This window comes from Sarcophilus harrisii, chromosome 2 (genome assembly GCF_902635505.1).
Source record: "Sarcophilus harrisii chromosome 2, mSarHar1.11, whole genome shotgun sequence".
Taxonomy (NCBI): Eukaryota; Metazoa; Chordata; class Mammalia; order Dasyuromorphia; family Dasyuridae; genus Sarcophilus; species Sarcophilus harrisii.
Window position 1 is genome coordinate 266,173,780 of NC_045427.1, and position 22,522 is coordinate 266,196,301.

Here is a 22,522-nt window from a genome sequence, read left to right on the forward strand (position 1 = left end):
TAAGTGCCCATATCTGATAATGTGTGTAAAGTTCAACTATCATGGTTCCCTATCTCTTTACCAAGAGACGAAGAATAGGGTTCATTTTTGTTTTCCAGGCTCATCACTAGTTTTCAAATGCTTGGATAAGTCTTTTTAAATATATTTTTTCATTTATTTTGCTCAAGTCACTATGTATCGAAAAATACTCAAGAATAGGGAAGTCCTTCAGGAATTATCCAGATCAATTTCCATCTGAAGAAGGATCCCTTCTATAGTGGACTCCTGGAGGGATCACTCACGTCTTTGTTTAAAGACTTCCAATAAGAAAGAAGCTACTTTTAGATTCTCTTCATAGATGTCATTTTACAACTTCTATCTTTTGCTCCTAGTTCTTACTTCTAGGGCTAGGAAGAACAAGTGTAATTTCTCTTCCACATGACAACTCTTAAAATACTTAAAAGGTAGTTATTATCCAGCCCACTCCCCCAATTTTCTCTTCTGGCAGCTAACCATGCTAACTTCCTTCAAATGATCATCATGCATGTGGCAGGATTTTAAAGCCCTTTCGATCAAGCTACTCTCCTCTGAAGATTCTCCAGATCATCAACATGCTTGCTGAACTGTAGGGCCTAGACCAAAAGACATGGTCCTGTGGATGTCGTCTGACCGGGACTATCACCTCCTCAGCTGGTCCAAAAGAATCTAGATAATAATGATATTCCCTCAAAGAAAAGTTTAATAATCTGCATTTTAAAGCTCTAAGAAAAATGCCCACTTTCCAGTGTTAAGAAATCTGAGGATGGTCAGTAGTTTACTTACTTCCTCCAGGGGGTAATTGTGAAGCTGGCTGTGCACAATAAACTGTAGCCAGTCATTGGCTTTAGAACACTCTTTTAGGTAAGCTGTGCTCAGCCTCACATTATGAAGCCTACAGAACTGCACCACCAATGCCCACTGGCGACCTGATTCACTGGAGGTTCTGACATTAAAAATAGAAAAAATAAAATATTAGATATAGCTATAGTTCGAAAATGACAAATTAACAAAAATGTACAAATCCTACAGGTCTGTGATGACATGTTCAGTCCAAAGGACTAAAAAACTATTCAGTAAAAGTGAATACAGGCTGCTACTCAACTACTAATAAACTTTGTGGATAAATAGCAAGTACAAGTCTTTTTTGTTGCCACTAACCTCCCCCACAACATAGTATATATCACTTTACTTTAACACAATCATTCAAACAATTGCCAAGCACTTATTAGGCACCTACTGCTGGTAATAGTATATGCTGTCCTAGTATATACATATGCCACAGAGACACAGTACTGGAACACTAGTACGAAGCAACAAAAGTTAATTTTAATAGTCAAAACTCGGATGTCTGTTGAAGGATAGAGCCAGGAGTCTATGATATAGGACATCTGGAGGCAGGAGAGACTGAGACTAGACTGAGACTACTGGTCAAATGAAGGCTTTTATTGTCTAGTGCTTCACCGGGGGACTCATCTTCTCCTGAGATCAACGGCTAGATGGTACTTTTGCTACACAGACACTCTGACACACATAGGAAAAAACAGACTTTTTCCATTTACATGAGAAAGAATGAAAATAGCATAAGCAGGATAAATCACTCGTGCCTAGAAACCCTAACGGGTTACAGCTGGCAGACAGGCTTCCTTGTCTACACTCCTGAAACTCTGCTCATCTCCAGTGTTTGGATTAGGATGTTAGACCCAGGGGGTTAGAGTCAGAAGAGGTAGATGAGCAGGTCTAACTACGGAAGAATCAGATTCAGTAGAGGTATAGTGAATGAACTTGACTTTAAGAGATTGGGGAAAGGAAAAGGCTCCCTAGACTCATGCTCTCAGAATGATATCACTGAACTCTAACAGGCAGAATCAGAGCAGGATGTAAAGAAATCAACTTAATAGCCAACTGGTTCCTCTTTTCAGTTTGCTTAAAGGATCCACTGTGACATATTTAAAAAACATTCATTCTGTTTGGATTATTTCATCCTAGGAAGAGGAAGAGCCAACCATGCTCCACCTCCATAACAAGGTGTGGTGTGAGAATTAATGAGAACACTTGAGGTGGCCTGAATTCTTTACAAAAAAAAAAAAAGCTAGATAAATATAAATGGACACAATCACTGCTTTAAAAAAAAAAAAGGCACTTAAACACAACAAACCTCGATATTCCTTGTTGTTGAATACTATCCCATATGCCTTCTTCTAAGAGACTAAGCAATTCTTCAGTTGCTGCTTTTTTACCATTAGCCAGTTTAACTAGTTTTTCAGCTGTAAAAAAATTACAATTAAAACATAGTATGATAAAGAGATTTCCCCCTAGGAAATAGTATTTTCAGATCTCAAAACATTAGTCAATAATTTGAAATTGATTAAAAAGTAGAGAAGTAGATAAGTGAGTCAGAATAGACAAGAGAGAATCAGAAGCAATGGAACTCAACAACCCAGTGTTTAATAAACCCCCAAACATAAATTAGTTAAGAAAAAATTTACTAAAAGAGAATTGCTGGAAATATTTGAAAGCAATCTGACAAAAATTAGGCTTTCACCCACAATAAATCCAAAATAAATGAATGACCTTAATATTAAGGATAATTCCATGAAAAAATTAGAAAAGAAGCAAAAAACTGAGTAGGAGTATTCTTTTAGATAGATGCTATTTATTATTCAAAGGAAAATTCCATTTATTTCTATGCTCAAGTATATTTAATAGGAATGGATGTTGTATTTTGTCAAATGCTTTTTCTGCATCTATTGATACAATCATAAGGAGATGTATTCTTAATAAAACAAAGAACAGGCAATTATAAAGAAAAAAAAGATAATTCTGATTAAATAAAATTCAGAAGCTTCTACAGAAAGAAAATATATCTAAGATAAAAAGTGATATGATTAGATGGGAAAAATTTTTGTAACAAATTTTTCTACACTGGGTATCTAACATATTTACACTAATTTATTTCTATTATATATGTATTTATATATGTGAGTATGTGTACATGTATATTTGTATTTGTGTGTATGAAAACACACACACACACATTCTTTAACAGATCAAAGAATATGAATAAACAGTTCTTCAAAGAAGTGCAAATTATTAACAACAATGTGAAAAAATGCTCCAAGTCACTAAAAAGAGAAATGCAAATCTACTTCACTTAACGAGATGAAAAATGAAAATAGTCCATATGAGTTGGAGGTGTTGTGGGAAGATAGGCACACTAGTGCACTTTTGATAAAGCTCAGAATCAATGTAATCATTTTGGAAAGCAATTTGAAATTATGAAAATAAAGTGATTGAAATATTCATGACCCAGAGAAGTAACTGCTGGTTATATATTCCAAGAAGGTTTCTGATAAGAAGAAAAAACCTAGATACACCAAGAAATTTATATATCACTGTGCTTTAAGACAATGACTACATAGAAAGACTTAAATAAAGTGATGCTCAAGAAAGGAAGTAGAGCCAAGAAAACAGTACGTACAATAACTCCAATAACATAAATAGAAAGAACCACCACCAGAAAATAGTAAAAAATTAGTTGAAAAATTATTAAAAACACATATGGCCCCCAAAAAGAATGGAAAATACACTTCCTCCATCTCCTTTGCAAAAGTAGAAGTCCAACACTGTGTAACATTGCCAATTTTCAGATTTTTTCAAAGCACTGATTGCTTTTGCTGATTTTTTTTCGTTTTCTTTAAAAAATATCTTTATTATATAGAATGGATTTCTTAGAAGGAAAAGGGAGAGAATACTAGGAGATATCTAGATGATGGAAAAACAAAAGATAGTAACAAAAATTTATTTTTCAATAACTAAAGGGATAAAAAAGAGATTTTTAAGAAGAACATAAGTTTCTATTTACAATGTTTCATTTTCATTTGTGAACTCGTTAATGAAGAATCCAGAAAATGAGACAAAACAGTAACCTGTCTGCATTTCCCCATGACAAATTCCTGATTCAGTATTACAAATAAGCCCCTTTTCTACTCCACAAAGCTGTCCAAATGAAGAGAAGATGTCTTACCCAGGGATTCCTTGATACAGTTATACTGAGCCTCTTCATTTCTACATTTGTAGCTCAAAATGATGCTGGCCACTTTCATATCAACTCTAAGTTTAAGGCTGTCAATACCAAGCAATTCCAAGAAACACACACAAGCAGCCCCTACTGAAGGCATATGAAAGAAGGAAAGTGCCAACATGTAGGCTTCATTTCCAACTTGCTGGATCCTAAAACAGAAAACAGACATCAAAATTAGATCGGCACACTGGAGATCATGACTGCTGAGGACCCTGGTACTCATGGCACATTATGATGTTTTATGTAATGAGTCAGAAGACTCATACATGCACTTGTTTTCAATGCTAAGTTCTGTTCAATTCACAGCATATCACTGGAAAATCATTGATGTACAGTCGGAGAATGGCTGAATAAATTGTGGTATATGAATATTATGGAATATTACTATTCTGTAAGAAATGACCAACAGGATGATTTCAGAAAGGCCTGGAGAGACTTACACGAATTGATGCTGAGTGAAATGAGCAGGACCAGGAGATCATTATATACTTCAACAACAATACTATATGATGACCAGTTCTGATGGATCTGGCCATCCTCATGATGACCAGTTCTGATGGATCTGGCCATCCTCAGCAACAAGATCAACCAAATCATTTCCAATGGAGCAGTAATGAACTGAACCAGCTATGCCCAGAGAAAGAACTCTGGGAGATGACTAAAAACCATTACATTGAATTCCCAATCCCTATATTTATGCCCACATGCATTTTTGATTTCCTTCACAAGCTAATTGTACCATATTTCAGAGTCTGATTCTTTTTTATACAGCAAAATAACGTTTTGGTCATGTATACTTATTGTGTATCTAATTTATATTTTAATGTACTTAACATCTACTGGTCATCCTGCCATCTTGGGGAGGGGGTGGGGGGTAAGAGGTGAAAAATTGGAACAAGAGGTTTGGCAATTGTTAATGCTGTAAAGTTACCCATGCATATATCCTGTAAATAAAATGCTATTAAATAATAAATAAATAAATAAATGAATAAAAAGAAAATCATTGATGTAACATAAGAACACAGAGGGTTCTTAGGAGTATCCAAGATAGAAGACAGTACATAATGGTGGGAAAAATGCTGTCTTTGGAGTCAGATGAGTTGCATTCAAATGCTGCCATCTGTTACCTTCCTGACCCTAGGAAAGTTTAAACCTCACCAGGCCTCAGTTTTTTTAATCTGCAAAATCAGAGATGTGGGAGGATTAGACTAAATGACCTTTTGGGTTCTTTCCAGCCCTAAGCAATATCTATTCCCCAGTTGTTTCTCAGTCTTGTCTTCATGACATCATTTGGGGTTTTCTTGGCAAAGGTACTGCAATGATTTGACATTTCCTTCTTCAGCTCATTTTATAAATGAAGAGCCAAGGCAAACAGGGTTAAATGATTTGCTTAGGGTCAAGTAGTGTCTGAGCAAGTGTCTGAGACCAGATTTCAACTCACCAAGATAAGTATTTCTAACTTCTAAGTAGTCTGACACGCTACCTACTTCACCAACTAGCTGCCAGTCACAGTACAAAAAAAGAAAAGTTGGTCTTTAGCATTTTGCATACTTCACTTTGTTGCCATTGTCTTCTGAATGTTTTTAAGAGTTTCTTCATACTCAACAGCATATTGTCCCTTTCTTCCCCAAGAACAGAAACAAGAGTCAGCACCTTCATATGCAATGAATGAAGGACTATGGATCCTTGGTCCAAGATTATGTTTGTAAACTAAAGTCATAAAGAAGACTAATAATGAAATCTATTAGGAAGTTTATTTCAAAAGTTATTTTCTATGGCACTCACTGATTATCTCCAAGTAATATTCCTAATTTTGTTACATAAATATGAGCCTCAAAATTTATGTAATCCCCTTTATAACTCTTTTGACATTTATCAAGCTTACTTCCTATTACTCTGTAAATACTCACAGTTGTTTTGGAGACTTGCTTTTGGCTAATTCCTGAATAAGAAAAGTACCAAATGCAAATGATGGTCGACCATGACGTAAATAATAAGCAAAATTCAGACGTTCCATTATAGCATATTTGTTTACAAGGTCAGAGCTAGAGAAATGAGGAAGATCACTTGAAGTATCTGAAAAAATGGGAAGAAACATTAATGTTAATAAATCTTCACTTGAAAATAGCAATTGTCTCAAAGGAGCAGAATATTAATTTCTCATATTTTTTTCTATGCTTTGTCAAATATTTAAACTACTGATCCAGATCTCAGTCTATTAAGGATAAGAATCTCACAAACAATGACTTCAATTTTTCTTAGCACAGATTCTATTCTAGGATCTTGGGATAGCATTTTTTCACAATAGAGTAAGGTCTGTTACAAAACCTCAAAATATAGTCATCTTCAAGTTATAACAAAACTACCATGAAACTGTAATCCCAAACTTTCTCTAAGAAAGCTTTATCTCTAAAGCTCAATGTTGACTGAAAAGCAAAGGACTTTTATAATTAAAGATATCAGATTGAGCCATATGTACTTTCTGATAGGTGTATCCGGCGTAATACACTGCATACTGTTGAATCCAAAAGTTTTAGAAATAAGAGTTGAGAGCTAATCTAGCTTAATTATCCAGATGAGGAACCTGAAGCTCTGATGGAAGAAGTGACTTGCCTAGGATCACAAAGCTAATAAGTAACAGAGCTTCTGTGATAACTTCTACAGACAGACAGACAATGTTTATTTAATGAAAGTTATATGACATTGCCTTGGAAATCATTTGTGCAACTACTCATGTACTTTGCTTTTATTAGAAATATATAAAAGCTTGTGAAGCTTCTGACATGTTATCTCGTTGATCCTTACAACCACACTGGCAGGGAAATAACATTTTTATCTATGCTCTCCATTTTACAGATTACAAAGCCTGAGAGAGGTTAAATGACTGGTACATTGGTCACACACAGCTGGTAGGATCTTGAGAGAGGATTCAAATTCAGATGCCATCCAGAGGTGCTCCAAAATACCCTCCAGCTCTATGTCTGCCTCCCATGACCAAGGGACACACCAGGAGTTTTTAAAAAATTTCAAGTATCCCCTAGAATCTGTAGCTTCTTCATACTCTGATCCAATACCATATGCATCTATAACTACAGCAACATATATGCTCAGTATAATGACTAGCATTCATGTTGAAAACCATAAGTAATCAGGAACAGACCAAGCTAAATGATGGTCAATATATACTCTATTATTCCTCCACAGAGCTGTGCTAATGACATTCTGGGAGATTCTACTGAAATGAAAAGGCTTCAAAAGTTGGGTCTGGTGACGGACTACATATTGCCCATCAGTTAACTTCAAGGAAGTGAATCAGAAGATTGGCCTCAAGGAAATGAATTCTTTTTCTGGTCACAGCAATTCATGAAGATGAATTTATTGATGAATATGGGTACTTAATCTCCATTAGGAAAAGAAGTACACAATTTAATGAAACCATTTATATTTGAAATATTGGTTTGATAAGATATCTCATAATAATTTTATAGCCTTTCATCAAAATGTGATTCATTAAACTAAACATTTCAGTTATGTAGAAAATCCAGTTCTTTGAATTTCCCTCCTGGAGATTGAGGGTCACAACTGGCTAGTGGAACAGGATCTGGCCTTGGAGTTAAGAATATTTGATTGAGTACAAGGTCTTACTCAAACGTAGAATGTCTCTGGGACTATCCTGGGCCAGTCACTTAACTTTTAAGCATACCAGTCAACTCTCTTCAAGTGTAGAGCATAGAGATGGTTCTGACATGCACTGGGAGAGGGAGTTCTCTCCACCAAAGAAATCATAGGTCTAGTTTCCATTCTTTTTCTCCTTGCTGTCTGATAATTGGTATTCAGTTTGCACAGATGAACTGAGAGCAGCCTAGTTAAAGATTAACTTGAAGCCTCAAATATTAGGTAAAACATGGGGGATACAGTGGTAAGAGTATTAGACAGGAGAATCAAGAGTCCGAGGTTCTAGTCTTAGCTCTGCAATTAATCAACTGAGTAGTCTTGGACAAGTCACTTAAATCCTCAAGATCTCAATGTCTTCTTTTGTAATCAGAAAGCTAAAAGGAAATCAAGAAAAACTTTCTGAATCAAACCTTGGTGACAGGCAAAGACCTGGACTGGCACAAATGGGATCCTGAGCAATGATAATTAATCTTGTTTAGCACAAAGGATTTTGTATGTGTCCTACACTTCCCACAGTGGGTAGTTACAATGTCAAATGAGCTCTCATACTAAGACTGAATCTAATGTGAGACTCTGAGTTTCTTCAGCATAGAAGTCATATGTTACTTGAGTTTCTTCAGCACAGAAGTCATATGTTACTTATTTTGTTCCTCTCAGCATCTACCAGGGTTTTAAATATAGCAGATACATAATAATTATCTGATAAATTAAGGTCACTATGGAAGATTAGAGCAGAGTCTACCACTCCCTTCCTAACTCCACTTCCCTAATACTGGGGGGCATTTTGGAAGACCTGATTTGGGAGTTTGTAGTTTGATTGTTTTAAGTATTGAGGGGCGTGTGTGTGGGGCGTTCATAGCACGAGGAAAGTTAAGTGTGTGTGTGTGTGTGTGTGTGTGTGTGTGTGAAGACAGTTTACTCTCAATTTGTAAACAGCCTTTTGACTTTGAACTGAGAGGCAGGAATCCTGTACCCCTGGCTTATCTCTGCCAATAACTCAGGGCATGATTTTGGGCAAGTATTGAACCATTAAGCTTTAAGAGTCTTTAAATTTCCAGTACTATACATGAAATAGGTGCTTAATAAGTTTGCTGAATTTATTGAACTGGATCTCAGTATCCTTATTCATAACACAAGAAGATGGGACTAGACGATTTCTAAAGTCTATTCTAGCATTAACAGACTATAATTCTGTATTAGAAAATGAAACTTAAAGAAAAACCATAAGAATAACTGCACTAGATTCTTTTTGTACAGTAAAATAACTGTTCGGACATATATACTTATATTGTATTTAATTTATACTTTAACATATTTAACATGTATTGGTCAAGCTGCCATCTGGGGAGGGGGTGGGGAGTTGGAAGGGAAAAATTGGAACAAAAGGTTTAGCAATTGTCAATGCTGAAAAATTACCCATGCATATAACTTGTAAATAAAGAGCTATAAGAAGAAAAATTAAAAAAAAAAAAAAAAAAAAGAATAATTGGACTACTTGAAAGTTGTGGCCAAAAAAGAACCCTGACACAATACTATAAGAAATAAGGGGGCAGCTATGTGGTGCAGTAGATAGAGCACCAGCCTTGAAATCAAACCTGAGTCAAATCTGGTCTGAGACACTTAATACTTCCTAGCTGTGTGACCCTGGGCAAAGTCACTTAACCCCAAATGCCTCACAAAAAAAAAATAATAATAAAAGAAAATTATCCTAAAGTGAGAGAACGAGAGGGGAAAGTAGAAATAGGAAAAAAAAATGCAATGTTCACTACCTCAAAGACCCTACAAGGAGAACACATAGAAACAAATTTTGTTTCTAATTTTTGAAACTCCCAGATCAAAGAGAAATTTCGCAAGAAACAAATTCAAATTTGCTGGAGCTACAATTAGAATTTTATAAGATTTATCAGCAATTATAATCTTATATATTGACAATCTATATAGACCAGAAACAAAAAATATTATATCCAATAAAATTAAGCATAATATTAAATGAAAAAAATTGGATATTCAATGAACTTGAAGATTTTCAGGATTTTGGCTCAATCAAACTCACACTCAATAGAAAATTTAACCTATAAGAGCCAACATCAAAGACTACCAAAGACTAATTTCAAGGGACCAAACAAGGATACACTGTTTATGTTTTATATCTGGAAATGGAAATATGTCCAAGATTAATATCCGTATTGGGTAGTCCAATAGAAAGACTGGGACAGAGTTGAGTATGATCTGACTCCAAAAAGCAAATCTATCTAAGAAAAGGTGTAAATAGTAATTATCTTATACGAATGAGATATAGAAGAAGAACTGACAGGTATTAGAGAAGGGAAGGGAGCTGTTAGTTCTGAAAACCTATTCACATTGGGAATAGGTTAAATAGGGAACACCACACATATATACTCCATGAAGAATATAGCACCCTCCAAAATTTGTAAAGAAATAGTGGGGAGAGGGAATAAGATAAGATGTGGAACAGAAGATGTTAGATTAACAGTGGGATTAAAGTATGTAGATTAAAGGGACTAAAAAGGGAGGGAAAGGGTTGTGGAAGAAAATAAGGGAAGCATCCAAGTAATAACAAGGCAAGTTAAAGAGTAGAACTTATAGAACTAGTAGAATTAGCAGGGATAGGAAGTAAGAGATCTACATAAACACAGTAACAAGGATCAGGAGTAGAATTTTTTAAAAAAGAAAAAAAGGTAGGACTAGTAATCATTGATCCCAGACAAAGTCAAACTAGATTCCATTAAGAGAGAAATCTACATTATATGTCAGATATATTAATACTGTTTTAGATGTGTCTATGTATGTGTAAATGCATATGTATATCTCTATACATATACTCTATACTCTATACATACTCTATACACATAGAGATAAATATATGTGTACAGGTAGGCATACAGGTATGAATGTGTGTATATACATAAATATATAAATATAATTGTATGTATATACATAAATATGTTTAACGATAGCTTGCTTGGGGGAAGTAAAAGGAATGAAAAGGGAACAAAAGAATAAAGTAAGAAGTGTACAGCAGAAAATAAAAGAAATAAAAGAACCTATAAGGAAGCAAAGAAAAAATGGACAGACATGAATATAATGTCTACTATTATTATACATGCTTTTTTTTTCTTTCTTTCTTTTCTTTTCTTTTTTTTTTTGTTGCTGAGGCAATTGGGGTTAAGTGACTTGCCCAGGATCACAAAGCTAGGAAGTGTTAAATGTCTGACACCAAATTTGAACTCAGGTCCTCCTAATTTCAGGCTGGTGTACATGCTTTCTTGAAAAGGAAATTTATTGTTACATATTTTAAATCTTCCCTGATGTTCAGCTGGACATGACAATGTTTTGTTTTTCTTTTTTTTTCTGTCATTCTTTCTTTTTCTATTTTGTTTTTTCTTATTTTGTAGTTAGTTTTCTTTTTTTAATTTTTAATAGCTTTTTATTTACAAGTTATATGCATGGGTAATTTTTCAGCACTGACAATTAACAAACCTTTTGTTCCAATTTTTCCCCTCCTTCCCCCCACCCCCTCCCCTAGATGGCAGGTTGACCAATACATGTTAAATATGTTAAAGTATAAGTTAAATACAATATATGTATACATGTCCAAACTGTTATTTTGCTGTACAAAAAGAATTGGAATCTGAAATAGTGTACAATTAGCCTGTGAAGGAAATCAAAAATGCAGGTGGGCAAAAATATAGGGATTGGGAATTCTATGTAGTGGTTCATAGTCAAATGAGTTCTTTCACTGGGTGTAGCTGGTTCAGTTCATTACTGCTCCATTGGAACTGGTATGGTTCATCTCATTGCTGAGGATGGCCAAGGCCATCAGAACTGGTCATCATATAGTATTGTTGTTGAAGTATATAATGATCTCTTGGTCCTGCTCATTTCACTCAGCATCAGTTCGTGTAAGTCTCTCCAGGCCTTTCTGAAATCATCCTGTTGGTCATTTCTTACAAAACAATAATATTTCATAATATTCATATACCACAATTTATTCAGCCATTCGCCAATTGATGGGCATCCACTCAGTTTCCAGTTCCTGGCCACTACAAAGAGGGCTGCCACAAACATTCTTCACATATAGGTCCCTTTCCCTCCTTTAAAATCTCTTTGGGATATAAGCCCAGTAGTAACACCACTGGATCAAAGGGTATGCACAGTTTGATAACTTTTTGAGCATAGTTTCAACTTGCTCTCCAGAATGGCTGGATGTATTCACAATTCCACCAACATTGTGTCCCTGTTTTCCCACAACCCCTCCAACATTCCACATTATCTTTCCCTGTCATTCTAGCCAGTCTGACAGGTGTGTAGTAGTATCTCAGAGTTGTCTTAATTTGCATTTCTCTGATTAATAATAACTTGGAATGTAGTTAGTTTTAAATAAATTTTTTAAAAAAGAACAAAATGGAACTTACTAACAACAAGAGAAATGGAAAAGATAACAGAGAAAAAGGAGAAATAGAAGAGTACAGTTCTCCCAGTAGAGTAGAAATCCCTTGGCTAGAATGACAGGGAAAGATAATGTGAAATGTTGGAGGAGATGTGAGAAAACTGGGACATGGATACATTGTTGGTGGAATTGTGAATACATCCAGCCATTCTGGAGAGCAAGTTGGAACTACGCTCAAAAAGTTATCAAACTGTGCATAACCTTTGATCCAGCGGTGTTGCTACTGGGCTTATATCCCAAAGAGCTCTTAAAGAAGGGAAAGGGACCTGTATGTGCAAGAATATTTGTGGCAGCCCTCTTTGTGGATGCCCATCAATTGGAGAATAGCTGAATAAATTGTGATATATGAATATTATGGAATATAATTGTTCTGTAAAAAATGAGCAGCAGAATGATTTCAGAAAGGCCTGGAGAGACTTATGTGAACTGATGCTGAATGAAATGAGCAGAACCAGGAGATCATTATATACTTCAACAACGATACTACACGAGGATCGATTCTGATGAACGTAGCCATCTTCAACAATGAGATGAACCAAATCAGTTCCAATAGAGCAGTAATGAATTGAATCAGCTACACACAAGGAAAGAACTCTGGGAGATGACTATGAACCACTACATAGAATTCCCAATCCCTCTATTTTTGCCTGCCTGCATTTTTGATTTCCTTCACAGGCTAATTGTACACTATTTCAAAGACAATTCTTTTTGTACAGCAAAATAACTGTATGGATATGTATACATATATTGTATTTAACTTATACTTTAACATATTTAACATGTATTGGTCAACCTGCCATCTGGGGAAAGGGGTGGGGGGAAGGAGGGTTAAAGTTGGAACAAAAGGTTTTGTAATTATTAATACTGAAAAATAACCCATGCATATATCTTGTAAATAAAAAGGTATAAAAAATACTTAAATGACAAAAAATAAAAATTTAAATTTAAAAAAAAAAGAATTTAAGAAAAAGAGTAGAAATCCCCAGGAAAAGGAGAAGTTTTTATGCTTAAGGGAACTTACACTTTCTACTTCCCCTGATCTCCACAAATGAAAGTAACCTTTTTTTTTCTCAAATTTTCTAGCGTAATCTTGACTAAATTGCTCATTTGCTCCATTACATTCTTCTACCTTATGTCATATGAAGCTATTTATATATTTTATCTCTTCTATTTCATTCTCCTGAGAGTGTGGCTAAGCTGTTTTTCATATAAAGTACAGGGGCTTGCAGATAGTAGATACTGAATAAACACTTGCTGAACTGAACTTATAAAATGTTTTCTCAACAAGAATGTGTTTTTCTATAAGACTGAATTTTTTCTTTAAAAAAAAAATGGGAAATTAGAATGGACTTTATAGAAAATCACCTTAGCTTAATTATGCCAGAATATGTCTGTGTCTCTAAAGTAAGGGTTGCCTGTATCAACTTACCTGCAATGGCAAGAGTATTGGTGGCCTGCCAGCCAAATAACTTACTGGGATCAAAGGGAGACAAGGACTGAAATAGAGACAAATGGACAAATGAGAGAAAATTTAAAATAAGCAAATTCTAAAACAATACAAACACAATATTTTATAAAAGCGCTTCAGGGACAAGCTGCTTATCTAATACCAGAGTTTCTAAAAAGCTTCTCTTTTGGTAATTTAAGAATTTTTTAGCCACTACAAGTTTTCAATTTCATACAATAGCATGTAAGGTCCTCAAGGGGCAGAAGCTATTTTTTGATCTCTGCATCTCAGTGCCTTATAGAAACCAGGCATTTAATATTTGTGGAATTAAATTCAAGGGAATGAATTTAAGGACTGAAACACTAAGGCAACAGACATCTAATTCTCAGAGAAAATAATCTAATTATCATGACTTTCTAATGGAATGAAGTAAAAAAGAAAAACAAAAAACAGTATTAAACACATTTTTATTTTGTTATAATCAAATGGTGAAATTCCCCTTCCCAAACACAGATTTATCACCCTACAGCTCTGCCTGTGAAAGGCAGGCATAATTATAATATAAAACTAAGCTTTACAAATATTGCAGGATTTTGAATCCTCCCTTATGCTGCGCTGTGCACATGATAATGCTTTTTTTTTCTTTTTCTATTCTGAATTTATTTTAAATAAATCAACACATTAATTAAAAAAAAGAAAAAAAGAAAAGAAATGTTATTGGGTGGGACAGAAAAGAGAATTAATAAGACTAAGAAATATGACCACAATGGGTATGCAAGCTAAGTTGCCAAGATACGTGATAAAGAGGGGAAAGAAACAAAAAAAGAGAAATCTGTCTAAGAAACAAGATAAAAATGCAGAGAAATGTGACTGAGGCCAGATGGTACAATAACAAAATGAAACAATAACTAATTAAAGGCATGCAATCTTGAAAAGGTGTGAGAATGAAAAATAGTTTCTGAGGGAAATTTATCTAGGAACACTGAAAAGTCTGACCTATAGAAGGGGAATTTGAAAAAGAAACCAAGGGAGCAAAGAATGACTTTCTGAGGTTAAAGAAAGAATAGTTTTGATCTGAAACAAAAATGTGGACCTGCTGGGTCCACATTTGCTAGCACCAAGCTAGCAAAAGGGAGAAACAAGGACATTGTCTGTGAGAGCCTATACAGTAAACCAAGTCAACTGATTTTAAGCAGGGAGACTTTACACTAGAAACTTATCCAATTTGATGGGAAATATCTTAATTAAACTGGGTTTGCCATTGGTTAAACAGAAGATAGGCTATTATAATTACACACCTGAATAAGGTGGTAGAGGGTGATGTCATGGGGCAGGATACTAGGGACAGCATTCTGCGGAAAGAGTGCAGCTCTGAGCTTGGGGTAAGGAGTTAAGGCCATCTTTAGAAGCTGGGGATCCACCTTCCTCAAACAGATTTCTCCTTCTTCTTTCTGAACAACCTAAGTATAAAGGAAAACAAATAACTGTATTACCTTTCCTTCTTAAAATCTTCAAATTTTTTTTTCTCAACATTCCTGTGAAACAATATTTATTTAGTAACAAATATTAGAGGACACTAGGAAGGTAATACAACATAGTGAAAACATAGGAATGGATCACAGTCAGGAGTTCTGGTTCTGACCAAGATCTGCAATTAACAAGCTGTGTAGCCTTGGGCAAGTCATGTGACATCTTCCTAGGCATTAATTACCTCACCTATAAAACAAAGAGATATTGATTATCTTTAAGTTCTATAATTCTTGACTTTAATTTCTGGCAAGTAGTAAGGTCAAAAATAAAAAAATAAAATAGTGACTAATGCTGTAGAAAGGGAGTCTGGCCCCAAGGACAGAGAGTCAACCTTTGAATCAGAAAGATTTGAGTTCAAGTCCTATCTCTGACAAAAACTGTGTGAACCTAAGCAAATCACAACTCTTGGTGGCCTAGACATCTCGCAGACTTTAAAGTACAGATGAGTTATCAATCTATATCTATGGAGAAACAAAACAAAAAAGACCCTGTAGGCTAAAGAATCAAACAACCCATGTAAAACTTTGTCAAAATTCAAAATTTTTGAAGTGAGAAGTTTTAAACATAAAAGTTTCCTCTAATTATTCACCATTTTCACAAAGCAAATGGGGTAAATTCCCTTTAGGTCATTAACCAGAGTTTCCAAAAGCAGCAGTAAATGTGGTTCCTCATAACCCACACATAAACTGTCTAACCATATAAAAAATACCAGTTAACTATTAAGTCACAAGGCTTAAAAACATATTATTAGGAAACAAAATAAAGGGGGGAAAGTCATCAAATAACATTTCAATCTAGAGAAAATGAAATTAGAAAATTTTGTGTTGTGTAATCTATAAAGGTACTTAAAAATCTGTGTATTTGAGTTTTTCTATTCTACTGAGGACCAGAGAAGCCAAGATATTTTTATTAGACCTAAGTTTGCTCTCAAAATGAACTGGTGACAATGATAGCTAATTTACCTGGCTAAGGCCTCCAGAAGCATATGCTGTTGTGGCAAGGGCTAAGAGGGTATGGCCTTCCAACAGCATACTGCTCACACTGGCTTGGTTACTGGGAATCAGAATCTGAGCATTAGCAAGACTGGCCTGGAAAATTAGTTTGGGATCTGGAAAAAAAGAACATGTTTTTCTCTGTAAGAAATAACTATCCTGGCAACAACAAAAGATGTTAACACACAATGCTAAAGGGGTTGTATGTAGGAAGATTGGCACACTAGTGCTGTGTATCATTGGTAGATCTATAAAACAACAGAATCATTTTAGAAAGCAACTTAGAATTATGCAAATAAAGTGACTAGAATGTCCATATCCTTTGATTGAGAGAAGCCACCACACACACACACACACACACACTCTCTCTCTCTCTCCCCACCTATATATGTGTGTGTGTGTGTGTGTATATATATATATATATATATATATATATATATATATATATATATATATATATTCCCAGTAAATCACTGATAAAATACAAAGTCTATCCTATATATCCTTTTACCAGCACTTTTTCTATGGCAAAGAATTAGAAACCAAATAGATACTTATGGCTTAGGGAACAGCTAAACAAATTATGGGATAGAAATATAATGGAATATTACTGTGCTAAAAGAAATACGAAGGCTATGCAAAGATTTAAATGAACATCTGCTGAGTGAAGATAAGCCAAGAAAACAATGTTTATGTGAACACAATATAAATAGAGCAACTGCAAGATAAGTAAAAATGAGTTGCAAAATTACAGATAAGTCAGTATGGCATCCACTGGAGATATGAGATATGAGAAAGTACCTCTTTTGCAAAGATGAGAGGTTGAGAGAAGTAGAATATTTCCTAAGCTTTCAGGCTTTTTTCTACATACTGATTCAATGTTTTACAATTGGAATGTTTTGCAATTTTGGGAATAAAGTTTTTTTAAAAAACACTAAGTACCACCACCACTGTATTAAATCAAATCAAAATGGTTTTTTCCTTTACTTTCTCTGTTTCTTTTAACATTTTTTTTTTTTTTGGCAAGGTAATCAGGATTAAGTAATTTACCCAGGGTCACATAGCTATTAAGTCTTGAGGCTGGATCTGAACTCTAGGCCCTCCTGACTTGAGGGCCAGTACTCTGTTCACCATACCATCTATCTGCCTCTCTTTATTTCTTTTAAAAATATTCTTTGCTATATGGATCTCTAGGAGAGGGGAAGGTAAAGCTACATTTTGCTTTATATTTCACTTAAATCCTAATTTGGGACAGTCTTTTCTTTGGGGAAAAAAATATTGTTATCTTTTGTTTTTAAATTGTTAAGATTTAAAAACAAAAGATGTCAGTAAAATTATTTTCTTAAAAAGAAGAAACTATCCTAAACTAGGAATTAGGTGAAAATAATTTTTGAAAAGCAAAATGATTTAAAAAAACAAAACAAATCCTTCTTCTTAACAAGTTTATATATCAGCACAGAGAATTCCCTATTGAAAAAAAATTATTGCAGATTTCTTTTGGGTAGTTTCCCAGACCATAATCTTTACTGAATGTTTGGAATGACACCAGACAAATATGTACTTTTATCATCAGTACAATTGCAAAGCCTTAGGTTATTGAGGTTAAAAATACTATGGATTTTTCCTACTACCACCTGATCATGAATCCCACTAAATGATGACTAGATGGTCCTTTAATGTGTTGAAACAAAGGGAAGAAATGGCTCCTCTTTTTTTTTTTTTTAAATAATAGCCTTTTATTTTCAAAATACATGTAAAGATAATTTTCAACATTCAGCCTTGTAAAACCTTGTGTTCCAAATTTTTCTCCCTTCCTCCCTCCTATCCCCTTCCTAAGACAACAAGTAATCCAACATAGATTAAACATGTGTAATTCTTCTGTATATATTTCTACATTTATCATGCTGCATAAGAAAAATCAAATCAAAAAGGAAAAAAAAGAGAAAGAAAACAAAAAGCAAGCAAACAATAACAAAGGTACACACTCAGACCCCATAGACCTCTCGATGCAGATGGCTCTCTCCATCACAAGTCTATTGGAATTGACCTGGATGATGTCATTGTTGAAAAGAACATGTCCATCAGAATTGTCAGATAATTTTGCTGCTGTGTACAAGATTCTCTTGGTTCTACACACTTAGCATCAGTTTACGTAAGTCTCTCCAGACCTTTCTGAAATCATCCTGCTGATCTTTCTTTACAGAACAAAAATATTTCATAACATTCATATACCACAACTTATTCAGCCATTCTCTATTTGATGGGCATCCACTCAGTTTCTAATTCTTTGCTACTGCAAAAAGAGCTATTATAAACATTTTTGCATATGTGGGTCCTTTTCCCTCCTTTATTATTTCCTTGGGATGCAAACCCAGCAATGGGTCAAAGGGTATGCACAGTCTGAAAGCTCTTTGGGCAGAGTTCCAAATTGCTCTCCAAAATGGTTGAATTAATTCACAGTTCCACCAACAATGTATTAGAGTTCTAGTTTTCCCACATCCCTGCCAATATTTATCATTATCTTTCCCTGTCATCTTAGTGGCTCCTCTTCTTTTCTGATATAGACACTCTACCCTCAAGAATTATTTTTGCTTTTTTGATTTTACAATTAAAAGGAAGAAGAATACAAAGAAAACAGGTTACTTTAGAGACAGAAGACATACCTACCATTCTTTTCAAGTTGCCTAATTTCTTTCTGACAAGGAATAGATTAAAACTTTTTGGCCTTCTAAATAGACACAACCTGCATTCTAAAAGTCTGAAAGCTGGTCAATTTGTCTCTAGTCAAATGAACTAAATAATAAAGGAAATCACTGCAGAGTTTGTATGAGAGGATTACAAATGTTAAATATTACATATGTTGTCAGACAAAGTCAATTTTACTTTTATAAAAAATATTTATTCCTTTGAAAAAAAATCTATTAATATCTTTTGTTTCCAAATACCTTAATTTCTGTATGTCTCCCTCCTCTACAATACTCAGGGAGAAATGAAGAAATGAAAAAAGAGAAAGAAAAAAAAGAGACAGAGAGAAAGAGAAAAGAGAAAAGAAAGGAAAATTATCTCTTAAAAAATTTTTGTTACAAGGGATGTTCCCTGGGGAAGAAAGGAAGATAGGCATATACACACATATATGGAAATGAAGATCATGAAAAAAGAAAAGGTATCAAAAAATAGGATAAATATTTTTAAAGTAAAGGAACATCAACAGAGAAATTAGTTCTTCAAAGTTTTCCTAAATAATAGACTCCTACCTGTCAGATTACTAGTAACTTGTCGGCACCGAACCAAAAATTCAAACCAAGGATAAGTTTCATGCAATTCTTTTTTCTCCAAAAAGGGACAATTCAAAGGATTAAGTCTAAAATTTAAGATGAAAATGACAATAATTAACATGATGAACATATATGATGTATTATAGATATATATGCTCAGATGATAGGTTAAGAAAGGATCAAGAGTAGTAGGAAATTCAAAATAGTATACCAAGCTGTACAGTCCACCCAAATCAAAAGGAAATTTTACCACTGAAAAAAATGATGCTTTCCACTTTAAAAATATCTTAGGTTTCAACGATTTTAAAATAAAAAAAAGGAAAACTAAGAAATTCAAAATTTGATTGACAGAATTAATAAGATATGATTTCAACATCCTTTCTCAATTTTTAAAGAAGTTCAGACTGAAGAGTCCAAGTCCAGGACTAACTCCTGAAAAAAAATCACATTTCAATTCTCTAACTAGCAGAATTGAGAAAAGTTCTTCTATATTTAAGTAAATCTTACTGTTATGTGTCACAAATATACCTGACTGCCCTAACCTCAGGACCACATGACACAAAGAATTAAAACAATTAAATCAGTAGGTATAACTTACTGCCTCAATATCAATTATTATCTTGGATACATGGCTCTATATAAATGAAACATTTATACAGGTAAGAATTTATAAAAGTAGTTAATACAACACAACTAAACCTATTTAACATTTATTTACTTAAAAGAGCAGAAAGTACTAGAATTTAGCTGAGCTTTTATAGTTTTTCTTCTCTCCTTAAAAAATTAATTTTTTATACACTTTCTTTAATTTTTAGTTTGAATTTTAAGGGGTTAATAGAAATATTTCTAACAAAATCAGTGCTAGCAAAAACTATTTGTTAAGCTTATTTGTGCATGGCACTATGTTAAATGTGGTACAAATAAATAGAAAACTACTTTCAGAATATCAAAATCATCTAAATGAATGTTAACATTTCCAAAAAGTTATGTTTATGTTGAAGGAAGCATTAAGAAATCATGCAGAACAGACTAAATATTAGTACTCACTTGTAATAATCAAGGTAGACATAGAGCAGATGCTGCAGATTATGCTCTAAACAGTATAGAAGAAAGCGAGCATGGAAATCTAAACCATCACAGGATGTATAATTTTGAACAGGAAGTGGGTCCTGCATCACACCCCCAATTCGGCTTAGTCTTAAGAGCAAGAGTTCAAAATCTTCTAATTCAGATTTTAGGAAAATTCCATGTCTACAAAGTGAAAGAGGATCAATTTGATGACAAATTAAAAGTGTTCGATGTAGATCATATTATACTGAACAAATTTAAAGCATTTAATTTAATTTAATTTACTTATGTAAATTAATTTACTTTACATTTTAATTTACTTTACATTACTTATGTAAATTAAATTAAAAGTACTAAGGAAGCACATGATAACTACACTGTTTAACTTTATCAAATGACCTTATTTCTATTATTTCATATACCAACGTTCTTTTTGGCTCATTTTAGTCATACATGTATAGCAATAAAATAGAAAAGAATAAGAGAAATTTATGAGTTCACAATACAGGGGAGGAAAATTAGGAATCTTGACCTCAACTTAACTACATAGTCCAGGAAAAATCTCTATGAAATCTTATAGAATCTTCTCAAAACAAAACAAAAAACAAAAACTAAATCCAAACTTTGAAAGGAAATCAATTGCAACATTATTATAACCATATCATATAACCATCATAGTCTCATAAAATTATATATATTTTACTACAAGTAAAATCTCAGCTTTATTTGGCAAGGTATAATGATTTGTAATTTTTAATGTATTTTGTCCCATACAGACAATAGGATATACAGCAAGCATTAATTCTAGTTAACACTATTCAGAAGAAAAAAAAAATGTGCATTTATTTTTGACACCCCCAAATTTAGTTCTTTCTCTTAAACAGAGATTCCTTTACTAGTAACAATACCTGGCCAGTTTATCTAAGATTTCATTTCTCAGGTAGTTATTGCAGCACGTATGGTGATCAATAATATCTACTGTCAAATGAGGCCATTTAGCCTGTTGGAGTGAAACACAACCATCTTGAATCTTCAATTCTTCCATCCAAGAGAAAATGCTTAGCCAGTCATGGCGAGCTGTGATATGCATCCAGAGAACTTGAGGAGAACAAGATTTGAGTTCTACATAAAAAAGACATCAAATTCATTATACTTAAATTAGCAATGAATGATTTTTGTGGCTAAACTTTATCATTCAATGATTATTTATCCGATTCAAATATTATTCATCAAACTATTTCCTTTTCTTCCTTTTATATAAACTCCCCTTACCTTTTACTGCCAGAACTGCCTTAAAAAAGAGTCCTGACATGGGATGCCTCTTTAAGCTATTCTATCCTTTAAGCTATAATATCCTTTAGTGGTCCCCCAGCTGCTAGGATTTTCCTCACAAAAAACTATCTTAAATTTATTTTGGACATCTATATATCTATATCTATATCTATATCTATATCTATCTATTTATATGAACTATCCTTTCTATAAACAATAGCTCATCCAGAACACTTTATTTCCCATATTTCAAACCACGTGACATTTACCTTCTGTAGATCTCCTGGGAAGAAGAATGGTTTCTCGGGTCAGAGATTCCCACCACTGAGCCCAGCTTAGTATAATTCCATGATCCTGCTTACAAATTTCATCTTTTTCACTGAATTTTAAGAAGTCTAAAACAGATCTGTGTTTAGAAAAATCATCTTCCTTTCTCCAGCTCCTGAAACTAATAGTAATTTTAAGTTTATGAAAAGGAATTTGTTCATTTATAAAAAAAAATCCAATTCAGCATATTCAATTTGGCAGTATTTTAACAATTGTTTGAAGCACCTTACATAAAGTATTCAAAAAATATTTGTTGAATAAATGAGTGAATGACTATAAAAACATCAAAATGAAGGAAAGCTCTAGAACTTTTTTAGTGAGGAATACTTCTTTGGGGGGTATATATTATATTCATGGGGAATAAAA

General features: G+C 33.8%; 1 protein-coding gene across 1 annotated transcript in view; it reads right to left on the reverse strand.

The window, feature by feature from the left end:
* The window catches only part of SPG11 (SPG11 vesicle trafficking associated, spatacsin), a 72,967-nt gene that overhangs the window by 25,467 nt on the left and 24,978 nt on the right, over positions 1-22,522 (reverse strand). The window contains exons 14-24 of the mRNA XM_031952224.1: positions 22,099-22,277; positions 21,466-21,679; positions 20,537-20,740; positions 19,469-19,575; positions 16,185-16,330; positions 14,991-15,152; positions 13,675-13,741; positions 6,010-6,175; positions 4,043-4,248; positions 2,174-2,282; positions 802-961 (exon numbers count right to left, since the gene is read on the reverse strand). Coding sequence (XP_031808084.1) covers positions 802-961; positions 2,174-2,282; positions 4,043-4,248; positions 6,010-6,175; positions 13,675-13,741; positions 14,991-15,152; positions 16,185-16,330; positions 19,469-19,575; positions 20,537-20,740; positions 21,466-21,679; positions 22,099-22,277 — 1,720 coding nt within the window. The remainder of the gene's footprint in view (positions 1-801; positions 962-2,173; positions 2,283-4,042; positions 4,249-6,009; positions 6,176-13,674; positions 13,742-14,990; positions 15,153-16,184; positions 16,331-19,468; positions 19,576-20,536; positions 20,741-21,465; positions 21,680-22,098; positions 22,278-22,522) is intronic.